The sequence below is a fragment of the Meles meles genome, chromosome 2 (assembly GCF_922984935.1).
Source record: "Meles meles chromosome 2, mMelMel3.1 paternal haplotype, whole genome shotgun sequence".
In the NCBI taxonomy this organism is placed as follows: domain Eukaryota; kingdom Metazoa; phylum Chordata; class Mammalia; order Carnivora; family Mustelidae; genus Meles; species Meles meles.
This window is the reverse complement of record NC_060067.1, coordinates 64960569-64974894: the sequence shown is the minus strand read 5'-3', so window position 1 is coordinate 64974894 and position 14326 is coordinate 64960569. Positions and strand designations below refer to the sequence as shown.

Here is a 14326-nt window from a genome sequence, read left to right as displayed (position 1 = left end):
GGAAACGGCCCACAGGAAATTGTCGAGACGGGAGTTAGGATGGGGCCTGTGTGACTCCAGAGTCTGTCTTCTTTATGGTCAGGAGAGCCGGCTGCATTTCCCTCAAGTACTGGACCAGGGACTCTATCTTTTATGGGGACTCTTGCAAACCTGGAAACACTGTGGGCTTTGCTGCTGCTGTCTGCAAAACATCTGACCACAGGTGTGAATTCCTGGCTTTAGGTGTAAGACCTGCAACCAGGTGACCTCGGGCAGGTCATTAGCCTCTCTGCAGCTCAGTTTCCTTAGGCATAAAGAGCCAATAACAGTCTGATTCACCTTATATGAAATGCCTAACATGTGACAAATGCTAGCACTGTGCCAGCCCCCCAGGACGTGTTCAGTAAGGTTGATCTGTGAGGGAGGAGCAGTGCTGGTAATTGTGTCTGTGCCTGGGTTTGTGTTAGTCCAGAACAGTGGACGTGGCCCAGCTGTGCTGCCACCTGCTGTCCCTGGGGACACTTTGCTACACCCTGTCCCTGACAACGCTGTCATAAAGTGGATTCACCCTAACGTTTTCCTCCATCACAAAGCCTCAAAATTGTCCCTATTAAAATGACTTGCCATAAAACCCCCAGATAGGACCCCAAATCACTCACTCCACTGCCAACCCCCACCCCAATCTCTGGCAATTACTGAGTAATTGCATTTCTCAGAGAGAGCTGAGGACCCTCACCCGGAACTTCTGATTGATGGGATAGATGACTTTGGCCTTCAGTGCAAATGCTGTGATATTGCTGTTGAAAGCCGGCTCACATTCCTGGGAAGGAAGAACAGATAGCATGGGGTGCTTTATGTAAAAGGAAAGATTACCCACTAAGAGTTACCAAAATGCCATATCCTGTTTGTAACAGTGGCCTCAGGAAGGGGCCATAACAGGCACATTTAGATCCAAGTAGGTGCTCACTTGCTAGGTGGGAGGGTGAAAGGGTGTAGGGATGGATGGATGGATGGATGGATGGATGGATGGATGGATGAGTGGATAGGTAGATGGATAAGTGGATGCATGGTTGGACAGATGGACAAATGAGTGGATGGATGGATGATGGGTGGACACATGCGTGAATGGGAAAATGGATAGCTAGATAGGTGGATGGCTAGTAGATGGATGGATGGATGAATGTGTAGATAGGTAGATAGATGGATGGATGGACAAATGGGTGGATGGATGGATGGATGGACAGATAGATGTTATGTAGCACATGCCTTATTTAATTCTAAGTCTTCAGCTTTGGAAGAAATAAGTATTTAAATATTGACAATAATTAAGTTTTCCTTAAAACTGCAAAACATCTTTTAGTGGAAAAAGGAAATACAGAATAGTTTTAGCATTGCCGGGGAGGTAAACACATCCACATGGCAATATTCACTCAAGACTCTGGATTGGATCCTTAAATGAAAAGCGGGTGGGCAAGTCTTTTCACTTCTCTGAGCCTCAGTCTTCCAAGACAGAAAACAGGTACCGTATCCACCCCCAGGACCAAGTGGGTAAAGCACCCAGGGAAGTAGCTGGAACAGAACAGAAGTGAAGCAATGGGCGGCTCTAAGGAAAGGCAGGAAGGAGCCACTTCTCTGGGGAGCCTTCTCCGCCCATAGCTGGACGGACTTCTTCATGGCTGCCCTACGTCCCCACACCCTTTTGGGGTCTCTCTCCTGCCAGGGCTGCCCCCTGCCCCTTGCTGCGTGGGTGTTGAATAAATGTTTTGGGAACCACCTGCAGGGGATGCTGGCGACAGACAGACAGTCAGCAGCCTGGCACTCCAGACCACGAGAAATCTCTGCTTACCGGTTCTGAGCCGGCTGACGGGCGAGCACTGCACCCACATCGACTTCAAGACTTCTCAACTACACCTTTCTGAAGAAAAAGTTCTGTGACAAATGACTGATTTCCAGTTGCCAGCTTGGAATGTGACACACTCCCATGGGGCACACAGAGGATTTATTGCTTCCCCATAATGCAGACATTGACTGGCACTGCCCGAGCCTGTGGTGTGGACCCCGGGAAGTCTCTGGAGCGGGTGTCCCCGCGATGTCCTTCTGAACCGGCTGGAGATGGGAGCCACGTGGTGAGGGCTGGACTTTGTCATTTCCATCTGTACTTTATGACTCACAAAAACAGACTTAGATGACAAGAATGGGTCAGACCACCGACACGTGCCACATCCTTCCACTTCTGAGGGCTCTGAGCCTTCCACGGAAGCTAGTGTCTCCACACTCGGGAGACGGAACACAGAGCAGTTAAGCTGTGAGCCTAAGGTCACACAGCTAATAAATGCCAGAACTGGGATTTGAGCTCAGATTCCCTGGCTCCAGAGTCCCCCCTCTTTAGCTGACACCTTTCTGTCTCCTCCAGCATCATGCAAATAAGAACGGGCTTGAGAGCCAGGAAGTTAAACGGGTGGGTGTTGTGTGGAGAAGACCTCTGGACTGGCCTCACCACGCTCCAGGAACACAAGTCAGATCCCAGATACTTGTCACTCCCACACCCCAACCTGCCACGTCAAATCAACCACAAAGCCCACCAGCTCGAATTCCTAAATGTCACTCGCACCCATTGCGCTGGCCCAAGCCACCACCATAGGGCTACAGTAGACTCTAGGCTGGCTCCCATCTATGCACTGAGCGCCTACTGTATGCTGGGCTCTTTATGCCCTTGCTCATTTAATTATCACACAATAGCCAGCTTGGGGAGGTCTGTACTCTTTCCATCATCTCTGTTTCATGGAGTGAGTCTCCAAGGTTAACTCCTTCCAATGCATTCTCTCCATGGCCATCGGATGATCTTTTAAACCTGAAATCCCCATCACTGCCAGCTTCAACCCCTTCCTGGCTTCCTTGTAACCCGAGGGAGCAGAGCCTGGCCTGTCCCAGCCCCCAGCATCTAGCCCCAATCTCTGCTTGAAGCCATGTGTGTACAAAAGCAAAGGATGGCAGTGAGATCAGAAAGGCTGATTTCAGATCAGGCTGTATGATTCGTGGGGCCTAATACAAAATGAGAAGGGGGAGGTGTGTCTGATTAAAATATGATTAAGAATTTCAGGACAGGAGAGTCCAGAAGCCAGAGGTGGGGCCTGACTGAGCTCCAGTCCTGTGCGGGTGCACAGACAGGACCCCTGGGAAGCCAGCCAGCAGGGGCCACTTTCCAGCAGAGACTCACCTGCTCAAGCAAATTCAGGAAAGCATAGGGCACCGTGCTTTCCTAAACTTCTTGCAAACAGAGGTGAAGAGAAAGCCCAGCATGGAAGGGGTGGAAAATGAGAGGCCCCTGCCCTGCAGGGCAGAGAGAAAGCAAAAATTGCACTAAATGTAGAAAACATAATTAGCAGCACAAGGTGGAGATGCTGGGGTCCACCTGGCACGTCTGGAAGGAGAACCCGGGATGCATATCGAAGCACAAGGTCAGCTGACGGGTTACTGCAGCTGCCTGGGGAGCCCATGCCTGTGTGCTTCTGACCCATCCACCTGCAGACCACAAGCCCCTAGAGGACCAAGGACTGGCACCGTGACGGTCATGGTGTTCATCAGGATGAAGGACCTGGAAGCGCTTGGCACACGCAATCCAGGAGTGAACAGACTTCTGCTGTTTTTAGTTTTTTTTTCCCCCCACAGCTTTTCTTATTAAGTTCAGATGCTTTCCAAATTCTGATAATCTTCTCAACCGTAGCAATACAATTGTACAGAAAATTGGTTTTAGTGCGAGCCTACCATATAAAACTTCTTCAGCGGAAGCAATTGAATTATTCACAAAATTAGTGAAAACATAATTGCAGGAAAAGAAAAGGCCTTTCACTCACCAATGTAGAGGCGTCCTTTCAGTGAGCGCCAAGAGGCGTCCACGAACAAGCCATCCCCTCTCCCTCCTCCGGAGCAGAAGGAGAGGATGAAGAGAACCAAGGCTGTGCCGTGGCATGTGGAAGAGCCTTCTGGAATTTTCTGTTTGCTTTTGATTTGACGTGACGTACTTATCAAAATAAAGTTTAAGCAAGGAGTGGCGCGAACTACAAGCGCCTTGGTTTTCTGTGCATTCCGGGACATTACAGTCAGAGCTCAGCTCACCCTGTCAGAATCGGTCCTGGCCAAGATCTGCTGACAAGCTCGGTCTGCAGAAGGCAGGGCATTCTGGCGAGCCAGTCACTGGAACAGGCAGATCTTTAACTTGGCCCTTGGCAATGATTAGCTCGATCATCTGGTGTCGCTAAATGGTTAACAGGTAAAACATTACTAGGTAAAAACATGAGCGAGGCTTCCAGGGAGGTAGAAGGACTTAGCTTCCCTGGAAACACTGATGAACACTTATCCCATAGTTGGAAAGTTCACAGAGTCAACCAATGGGTGACCCTCAGGCCAGCATCATGACCGTCCGTGTGAAGCCAAGAAACCAGAGGCTCAGAGAGGTTATGTGTTTTGTCCAGCATTACACAGCAAACAGGTGACAGGGCTGGGTTCCTGGGATCCAGGCACCGGGATCCCCTGAGTCAGTGTGTTTTCACCACGTCCAAGGCTGCCCTCTGCTAGAGCAGGACTGTGTGCATGCAATTCGACCATGTGAAGCATGCATTTTAGTAATTTTCAGTATCTTCACAGATATATGCAACTAGCCCCACAGTCAGTTTTGGAACACTTTCATCATCTCAGAAAGACACCCCACACCACTTAGCTCTCACCTCTGTCTCTCCTCTCTCACCCCCCCCTCCCCAAGCAACCATCAGCCTACTTTCTGTGTCTGTCGATGAACCTGTTGTAGATGTTCCATATGAATTGTATCTCATGATATGTGGTCTTCTGGGACTGGCTTCTTTCCGTGAGCATGATATTTTCAGGGTTCCTTCATGTTGTGGCCTGTTTCAACACTTCTTTCCATTTTGTGGCCTAAGAGTATTGCATTTATGGATGGAACACATTTTGTTGAGCCATTTGTCAGCTGATGGGCCCTTGGGTTTCCACATTTTGGCCGAAGAGTGCTGTTATGACCACAGTGTGTGTGTTTTTATGTAGCTGTGTGTTTTCATGGGTGTGAGCAGGGTTTTGATGAGACAGGCTAATAGGAACAGAGAGAGACAGATGAGGGAGAGAGAGACAGATGAGGGAAAGAGAGACATCAGGAACCCACCTGTTCACAGAAGCACAGAGATGCATGTGGAGAGAGACATGAGAGAGAGAGAGAGATGGGGATCTCCAGAGAGCCACCCTGACACACACACATACAGACACATGGGGAGACACATACAAGCACTTGGGGACAGGGAGGCAGGGAGAGCGTGGGCTGGACACAGAGCAACTACATGCCAGGGGCTCACTTCAGCCCTGGTTCTGGCTCCCCATGCCAGCCCCGTGAGGGCAACCAGTCCCTCCTCTGGGCTGCATAATGGAAGCCAGCCTCTAGAATCCTCAAGAAGCGGACAGAAATAAAATCTACCTCATGGGGCTGCTGAAAGAGGTGCAGGAGATAATTCACACGAGTGTTCACCTCACTCAAAAGTGACACATGGGAAAATGCCTGGCGCTTAGTAAGTGTTTAAAAAAAAAAACAAAAAACAAAAACAAAACAAAACAAACCCCAAACCCAACAACAACAACAAAAACCTTTCCCTTTTTCTCAGGAACCCTCTAACTCTGTCTACCTACATATCTATCTCCCTAAATATCTATATTTCCTTTTGGGCATTTGAGGCTAAATGACCAGGATCCATGGTACTTTCTGGGGAGCAGCAAGTGTCTAGAAATAGCACACCTTTGGCAGAAACATTGTCTCTCTCCAGGGAGCTCACGCACAAAGTAGTGCCCTATGGGCAGGCTCAGGCCGGACAGGGTGGGGGCCAGCGAGGAAAGACATGAAAAAAACTTACACACATACATTCACAGAAGCCCTAATCAGAATAGCCAGACACGGGAAACAGCCTGCTCTACACTATATCCCCACAGTGGACTGGGCGATTAAATGGGACAGATTATAGACACACGCAACAACATGATTAAGTCTCGAAATCAGGACGTTCAGGCAAGGCCGGTGCGAGAAAGCACATGATCCCACTAGATGTGAAATTCTAGAAGAGCAAAACCATCTGGTGATGGGGAATCACAGCAGTGTCTCCTTCTGAAAGGAGCAGGGCGGGGGTGAGGGAGATGTGGGAGGGTCAGCCAGAAAGGGGCACTGGAGAACTTTCTCGGGGTGATGGAGCATTCCAGATTGGGGCTCTGCTTACCAGGATATATACACTTATCTAACTGTAAACTTCAGATGTGTGCATTTTGCCACATGTAAATTCTACGACAGCAAAGAAGCCCAATTGGGACAGGAAATCTTTCAGAAGCTCATCTGGATGGCATCTGCACTGACCGTACGCTGACTGCGTACGACACCCAACACTCGACTCGACAAATAAACCCAAACACGTAGCTTACATCCACAGGCTCCTCTTTTGACATCTGGGCTTCCCTCCTCCTCCTCCTTGATGGGGAGCCGGTTTCCGAGGGGTTCTGGACATTAGACTCTAAATTCTTGAGCAGACTCTGAGCGTCGTCTTTCTAAAATCCAAAGGTGGGGGTAGGGAGAACACATTGAAGCCAGTCAGCCTAGTGCCCCTGGGAATCGATCCATCAACCCCCACCCCGCCCCGACCTGTGCCCATCTGTATGTCTCTGCCTGGCCCTCTGTGTGTAGCATCACGCCTCCTACCCCGCCAGGGGTCAGCCACACAGCCTTTGACACTGTCCAGGCATCAGCTTCCTGAGAAGACCCAGTGTTCCCCACCTCAGGATGTCCTCAGGACCTGGAGGTCATACTTGGATCAAAGGTGACTCCACTGTTCTTCTAGGCTGGGGGCCCACGGTGGCCTGTGAGCAACCTGGGCTAGCCGAATACAGGATATGGCACATAATCATTAATTTTCCTATTATTTCCCATAATGCCATTGGATGATTTCAAGAAAACATTTTAGGTGCCCTTAAATTATAAAATCATTTGTGTAATGAAACTTGGTTGATCCTTGGTATTGGTAGATTCTGTATTTGTAAATTTGCTTACTTGCTGAAATCTATCTGTAACCCCCAAATCAACACTTGTCGTGCTCCTGTGGTCATCCCCGAGCACAGACAGCGTGGTGAAAAATTGAGTTGCCTGCCGTGCCTTGTCTAACAGAGAGCCAGCGAAGGTGAAGCCCTGCCTTCCTGGGTCAGCTCTCCCGCCACAGACTAGAAGTCCCTTTCATGCTCCGTGAAACCCATTCTTCTCCCACATGTCTGTGCTTCCCGTTGCTGATGTGGTTGTTTAAGAATGACCCGTACGTGTCGTGCTAAGTGCTGTGCGGTGTTCCTAAGGGCAAGAAGGCTGGTGTATGAGTCATGGAGAAAATGTGTGCTGGAGAAGCTTCATTCAGGCATGAGCTATTTTGTGCCATTGGCTGTATGTTCACTGTTAACACAATAACAATATGTATTCAATAGGGTGTCTTTATACAGAAACACACAGCAAACAAGGTTACGTACTGGCTGGTTAATGAAAACTTTGTGGCTGGAGTCTTGCAGAAACCTAGCCCTGTGTTTCCCCTGAGAGCAATGATTCAGTGTTTGTTAATTCTCTGTTTGCCATGATTCCGTAGATCATAATGATCAACTGTATTTGAAATCCTGTTATGCCAGAGACCCCAGATCAAGTCCCTCTTATAGCTGCTCATGGATATAATCTTGACATTGAAGACATTAGTTAGCAACTGTTACGAAGCAATACCAAGCATCAAGGCTTATTCTAGTCACCAGAATGAGTAATGGCCAAAATAAACAAAACTCCTGACTTCGTGGAGTTTACATTCCAGTGATGGAAGAGAGATGTAAATAAATAAGTAGTAAGTCAGCAGTGGTAAATGCTAGAGAGAAAAATGATGGAAGATAGGAGAATGGAGGGGAAGATCTCTTGAGCAAGGTGGCATTTGAGAAGAAATGTGGAGGAAGTAAGAAAGCCAGCCATTCAGATATGTCAGGGACAAGCTTTCTAGGAGAGGGCACAGCAAGTGCAAAGGCCCTGTGGCAGGAGCGTGCACAGCCTGCCCAGGGAAGGCCTTGTGGTTGCATCAGTCTTGGTATGGTGGAGAGGGGCAAATGATGAAGCCAAGGATTTAGGGATTGTTTGTTTAGTTATAGCCGGCCATTACAAGGGTTCTATAGGAAAGGACCCAACCAGATCATCCTACAGTAGAGATATCCAGGCATAAAATTCATCTACTCCATGGAGAAGCATCATTATTTTGTTTCCCAGTTAAAAGAGACCAGGAAGCCAAGGCTCATCAGCCACTTGAGGACAGACTCTAACATGAAAGAGAAAACCCCCAAGGAACAAAAGGAAAAAGCAAAATGGAAACAGATGCTGTGTAAGGAGAAGTTGTTTATTGAAACAAACAACAAACAAACCACTGTAACATCCTCAGGGAGCAAAGAGAACATGTCGCACCCACAAAATAAGAACAGGGCAGCATGAACATAGGATGTTCCAAGGACAGAAAAGGACACTCAGAACTGAGAAATGTGAAAATCTCAACACAAGCATTGTTGAGAGAAGCCTTCCACAAACGGCCTAAAAAGACAAAGAGACGGAAAACAGGAGAGAAGGAAGGCAATTGGCAGTCCAATTCAACCAGAACATGAGACGAGTTCCGGAAAGATGCAACATCGTGAAGGAACTCAAGGGTCTGTCCCCTGGAAAGGCCTCTGGAATGCACGCCCCAAGGAGGGCATCCAAGAGCCACCAACCCCCACCCTGCGTGCTTCCTATGCCCTGGGAACAAAGAAGAGATGCTTCCAGATTCCACAGGGGAACAAAACAAAGTTATCAGGGATCAGAACAAAATCCTATTTCTCCCCCTCACCATGGTAGTTGGGAGATGATGGGAAAAATGCCTTCAAAATTCTGGGGGAAAATTATTTCCAGCCTGGAATTCCATGACGTAACTACTCTCACCAAGTCAAGAATAAAGAGAGGAGGGCGTAGATAATTTCAGACACGGAAGTTCTCAAAAACCCTTCCCCCCATCTTTCTCAGGAAGATCCTGGAGGCTGGGCTCCACCCAAATGAGGACATGAACCCAGAAAGACAGTGGGGGTTCCCTGAAAGAGGATGGAACTCGGGGGAGGCGACAAAGTTTCCAGCGTGATCAGCCCTGAGAGGTCCCACTGGTGAGAGCAAGAGCCTAGGGGCAGCTGCTTCTCGAAGCTGAAGAACAAAAACAGCATTGGAAAGGCTCCTTAAACACAGCTTGCCAACCCGACCCCACCTGCAAAAATTCTCATCAGAGAGTCTGGGGTGGGACCCAGGAATTAGCATTTCTAACAAGCTCCCAGGGGCTGCTGCTGGTGCTGCTGGTCTGGTCCCGCTGAGAGTGGCAGTGGGTCCAGACACTCGGGCTGAACTCGGGCTGAAGCAGGTGAGAAGTTTACTGGAGAGGTGTTTTGCAAGAAGATAAAATTGACCAAGTACTTAATGCTTTCAAAATTCTCAAAAATGTACAGAAATGGAGGGGAATCCTGCATTAAGTGAGTAAGTACGCAGAATATAACCCAATGTGGCGAGGTGCAGGAAGCCCTGGGTAACAATTTCAGATGAAACAAAATATAGTAACAAAAAGGAAAATCATCATAATTGTAGCTGATCCTTGACTTGCGGTGAAATGTGCTTCCGGAATTGTAAGAAAGGAAACACTGAATACTGATTTAACCAAAACTGCCTGATGGCCACAGAGGGGGGTTGCGGCGGTGGTGGCTGGGATGGGTGTGCATGTGAAGGAGGAGAATAGAGAACTGAACCGCCCCCCAGTCCACAGCGGGAAGTCCATGCTATGCCCAGAGCCCCAAATGCAAGGAGCAGCCCAGTAAGCAGGTTGTTCACAAAGGGGAAGTAAATGACCAAAAAGGAGGCTGAAAGAGTTGGACGAGGTGGCTGCTGGGAAGCGGCGAGTGGACCGGGGCGTTGGTTGCTGCCTGTGGATGAACACTCGAAGTGCACGTGGAATGTCGATGCAATCGAGAGTTCTAAGGATGAAACAAAAACGAAAGAAAAGCGGCAAAAAAAAAAAAAAAAAAAAGAGGTGCAACACGTGATTATGAGCCGGGTGAGGTGGACCAGAGGAAAACAGAGATCCCGGGGTGCATGAAGGTCGAAGTGCTTTGAGGGGCAACTCTGTGCATCCTGAAGGATGAGAAGGCAAGCCAAGAAAGGTCGCTCAGGCAGACAGAAGGGATGTGCAGAAGGGGAGCAAGGAGATGCAGGGAGATGGAGGGAGCACGGGGGGCTGGAACGCAGGGGTGCAGGGGGACACGGCACCTTGGATTCAGAAGGATGCCCCAGGGAAGGGCAACCATCTTGTGCAGCCCTTCTTTATGCTAGGAAATCGGACATGACCCTCTGCAAGCAGTCAGAAGTCATTGGAAGCTTTTAACCCAGAGAGTCACTGCTGGATGTGCGTTTTAGGAAAAGAGACTTAAAGAAGAGAGGAGGAAAGGAGTCCACTTAGAAAGAAGGCTGTTGCTAAGGTCCCATCCAAATCATCTGAAAATCCCATCAGCCAGACTCTGGAGCCAGAGACTGCCCCCCATCCCCCCATGGCTCCTGCCCTGGTCTGAGCCACCATTACCTTCAACTGGACTAGCGCAGCCCTTACTGACCAGGGGCCCAACCTCAGATAGCTTGGTTAACCCCTGTGAACCTTAGCTGACTGAGCTGTGAAATGGGCCATCGCCACGGTCTGAAGTTGTGTGCCCCATTCCCCAAACGCAGGTTGAAATCCCAGCTCCCAAGGTGATGGTATTCAGAGGTGGGCACGCCTTTGGGAGGTGATTAAGTCCTGAGGGTAAAGGCCTCCTTACAAAAGAGGTCCCAGAAATTCCCTTACCCTTCTACTCTCTGTGGACACAGTGAGAAGTCTGCAGCCCGGAAGCAGACCCTTGCCAGAACCCAGCAGGGCTGGCACCTGGTCTTGGACTTCCAGCCTCCAGAACTGTGAGAGAAAAGCTTCTGTTGTTTGTGAGTCGCACAGTTTATGGTATTTTTCTTAAGAGCAGTCCGAACAGTCTAAAACAGATTCTACCCACTACGTCACCAGGTGGCAGAACACTAAATGCTCTGATTTAGGGGTTCCAACAGATTGGGGTTGAAACCCAGCCCTACGGTTTATTCATCATGTGCCCCTGGACCAAGAACAATGCTGGGGAGCCTGGACTTCCATCTCTGGAAAGTGAGGATAATAACAGCTCCCCCACTCCGAGGTTTGGGGCGGGAATAGAGAACCAAAAGTCCACAAACACTCAGCTCGGAACAGGACACCCAGAAGAGGTTGTGCGCGTGTTACTCCCCTCTTCACATAAGAAGCCAGTGTCCCTCAGTGTTCCTTAACCATCAGCAGAATGTGACAACCTCAAACTGACCTACAAGCATCTCGTTCTGTAAGTTCTGTTCAACCTTTATCATGCCTTTCCAGCAAAACACTCCCCCGAAGTCTGCAGCAATCTGCTGGTTTGTCTCATTATTGCATGGGCCAGGAATGCAGGGAAAAAGACCACGCGCCTCATCTCAGATCCTACCCGACTTCATCCCTCAAAGAGGTCAAAGTGGCAAGGACCCAGGGCAGTGATCACACCACATGGATCAAATGCCTGCTGCGTGCCCACATCTCTCCACAACATCCGATTCTGTAATAACAGTCATGAAAACCATCCCTGAATCTCCTGTGACCACTGCCACCCATGAAGAATACAGGGACTTTGGGCTCAGACACACGTCTGTCACTTTGGCAAGTCACTGAACCACACTGCACCTCAGTTTCCTCAAATGCAAAACGGGGTCCTTAATAGGACAAACTGCCAAGGCTGTTCTGGGGCATCAATGAGATAAGTCAGGCGCAGAGTCTAGTTCAGTGCCCAGCACACAGTCGGCCATCTGCAAGTGCTAGCTAGCTTCCTCACTTCCAATCACCCAACTTCCCAGCCTGGGTTACAGTTAAACGTTCACCTGACATCTAGCGTTTTCTGGAGACGGTGACCCTTCAGCAGCAAGGGCAGGGTCTATCCTGCACAGGGCTGTGGCTGGTAGGGGTGATCAGCACACTTTTACTCTAGGGATGACATTGTGAATGAATGCATGAATGCATGCCAAGGTGGCAGCTGGGACTGGAGAGGCTATTTAGGTAACCCACCGGGCAAGCAGCCGAATGGACAGGGCTGGGAATCGCAGCCCTCCTGTCCACCGTGCTCAGCCGGGCCCCTCTGCCAGCGGCGAGTCCAGACCCTTAGTGCTCCCGATGAGAGACTGAGGCCTCCGTGGGCTTTAGTGGCTGCCTGTGATGGCACAGCGGAGTCGGACGGAGCAGCCACTTCTGGGGGACCCCAGGCTGGTGCGCTCCTGTCACTCTGCCGCCCCCCTCTGGACTCGGTCCCCAACCCTCTCCCGGGCTGGAGGGGAAGCCAGGGCAGGACCGGGTGCGCGCGACGCCCGCGATCTCGCTCCAGCGTAGACGGGACGCAGGAGGCCCCGCACGCGCCCCTCATCCGGCCGCCCGCCCGGTGGACCCACCTGATGCCGAGGGCGCGACCGGGAGGCGCGGCAGCCGAGCCAGAGGCCGAGACTGAGGCCGAGCGTGGCGCCCAGTAGTACGGCCGGGGCCAGCAGCGCGGGCGCCGGCAGCACCGCGTCCCGGCCCAGCGGCAGGCGCGCGTCACTCTCGCAGGCCGCTGCGCCCCGGGCCATCGGGGGCGCTCAGGCGACGGGCCGGCCGCATCGCCTCCGCTGCCGCGCGCCGCCTCCGTCCGCCGCCCGGGGCACAGTCCCCGCCAGCTCGGCGACAGCGGACTCACGGCCCGGGCGAGCAGGGGCGCGGCGCGCTCCGCCGACTCCTCCGGCCTGCGCGCTCTCCTTCCTCTTGCCCCGGTCCCCCCTTCCCCGCGCGGCCCCGCCGGAGGGAGGAGCCTGCGCCGTCCGCCCGAAACTTTGAGCCGCCCCCGCCCGGGCCTGCTCTTGTACTGAGCATGCCTGGCAGGAGGCGCGGGGTTCAGCCCGAGGAGCTTTCGGAGGATTCCCGGGGCCTTTTGGCTTCTCCGGAAGGAATTGGGGGGGGGGGGGTGTTCCCAGACACGGGGGAGGGTGTTCCTCGGTTAAATTTACTGAGCCTGTACAATGTGCTAAGCATTTAGCTTGATGATGTCAGTAACTTTCTGAGCTGCTCTCTGAGAGGGGTACTATTCTCTGTTCATCTTCCTAGTGAGGAAGGTGTGGGTCAGAGCGGCTAAGCGAGGTCCCTTTCCGGTCCTGTTCCTATTTGTACCAGTTGGTCGTCTTTGGACCGCACAGTCCGCCACTGCCTCTGAACTTGTTAGCCTGAAGCCTCGGTTTTAATCCTATTCTTCCATGAATAGTCAATACTTTCCTCTATGATGATGTGTAGAGAGACTGTTACACGGAGCCCCCACTAAGTACGGGACATTGTGGGGTCATTCATTTGCTCAGCCTTTACAGAGAACCTGCTGATGGAACCAGTGCCAGGCCAGCAAGGAATCAGGCAAGGTCCAAAATCGGGGATCTCATGGGTGTGTGGGGAGATAGACAACCAGATGAATTTAGCATCTGTTCTTTCCTTGAGCAAACATTTACTGAGCAGCTACTAGGTGCTAGCTCTTGTCCTGGGTACTGGGGATACAGCAGTGAACACACACATATTTTTGAAGCTTAATTCCTTATGAGGGCCAGGGCGGGAGTACCATGGGAATCCACTGCAACAGAGAAGGGGAATTTTGTATCCTTAATCTGGATGTCCATCTCAAGTTTCTAGTTTTTATACTTCATCAACCTTCCAGGTGGGCAAGATGACAACTAGTATCCAGACTTTCTTCTCATAGAAGTAACGGACTGCTAGAGAGAAGTTGCTCATTCAAGGTCTCGCAACCAGGAAATGGGACTGATACATTAACAGCTGTGTCTGGCCGGCTTCAGGACCCTCTCTTCTACTCCAGACTGCTTAAATGTTTCCTTCGAAGCACCTCCAAGGCTTCTGGGGACGTGTATGGGACAATAAAGTTCTTTCTTTTTATGCTGGTTGTTTCTTTGGATACTCAAAATTGAGTTTTAAAAATATAGTGTTTTTTGGATTTTACTTAATTATAAAGTTGCTTGGGTATTAAAATCATCTTTTAAATGACTCATGTCAAATAGAACTGATGGTCCCGCAATATGCTAGCATCTAGCCTTTGGCTTGGTCTCACTGCTGGCATTTTGCCAGGACCCCCCCCCCCCCCCCCCCCGCACTGCACTTCT

At 50.6% G+C, this 14326-nt stretch overlaps 1 protein-coding gene across 4 annotated transcripts in view; it reads right to left on the bottom strand.

The window, feature by feature from the left end:
- Positions 1-12946, bottom strand: part of EVC (EvC ciliary complex subunit 1) — a 62080-nt gene extending 49134 nt beyond the window's left edge. For 3 of the 4 annotated variants that reach the window (XM_045997269.1, XM_045997270.1, XM_045997272.1), the window contains exons 1-3: positions 12593-12946; positions 6442-6564; positions 716-799 (exon numbers count right to left, since the gene is read on the bottom strand). In XM_045997269.1, the coding sequence (XP_045853225.1) occupies positions 716-799; positions 6442-6564; positions 12593-12766 (381 nt within the window). In that variant the 5' untranslated portion in view covers positions 12767-12946. Of the gene's footprint in view, positions 1-715; positions 800-1395; positions 1671-6441; positions 6565-12592 lie in introns of those variants that run through there. The other variant, XM_045997271.1, reaches the window with a different exon arrangement.
- Between the last annotated feature and the right edge of the window lie 1380 nt (positions 12947-14326).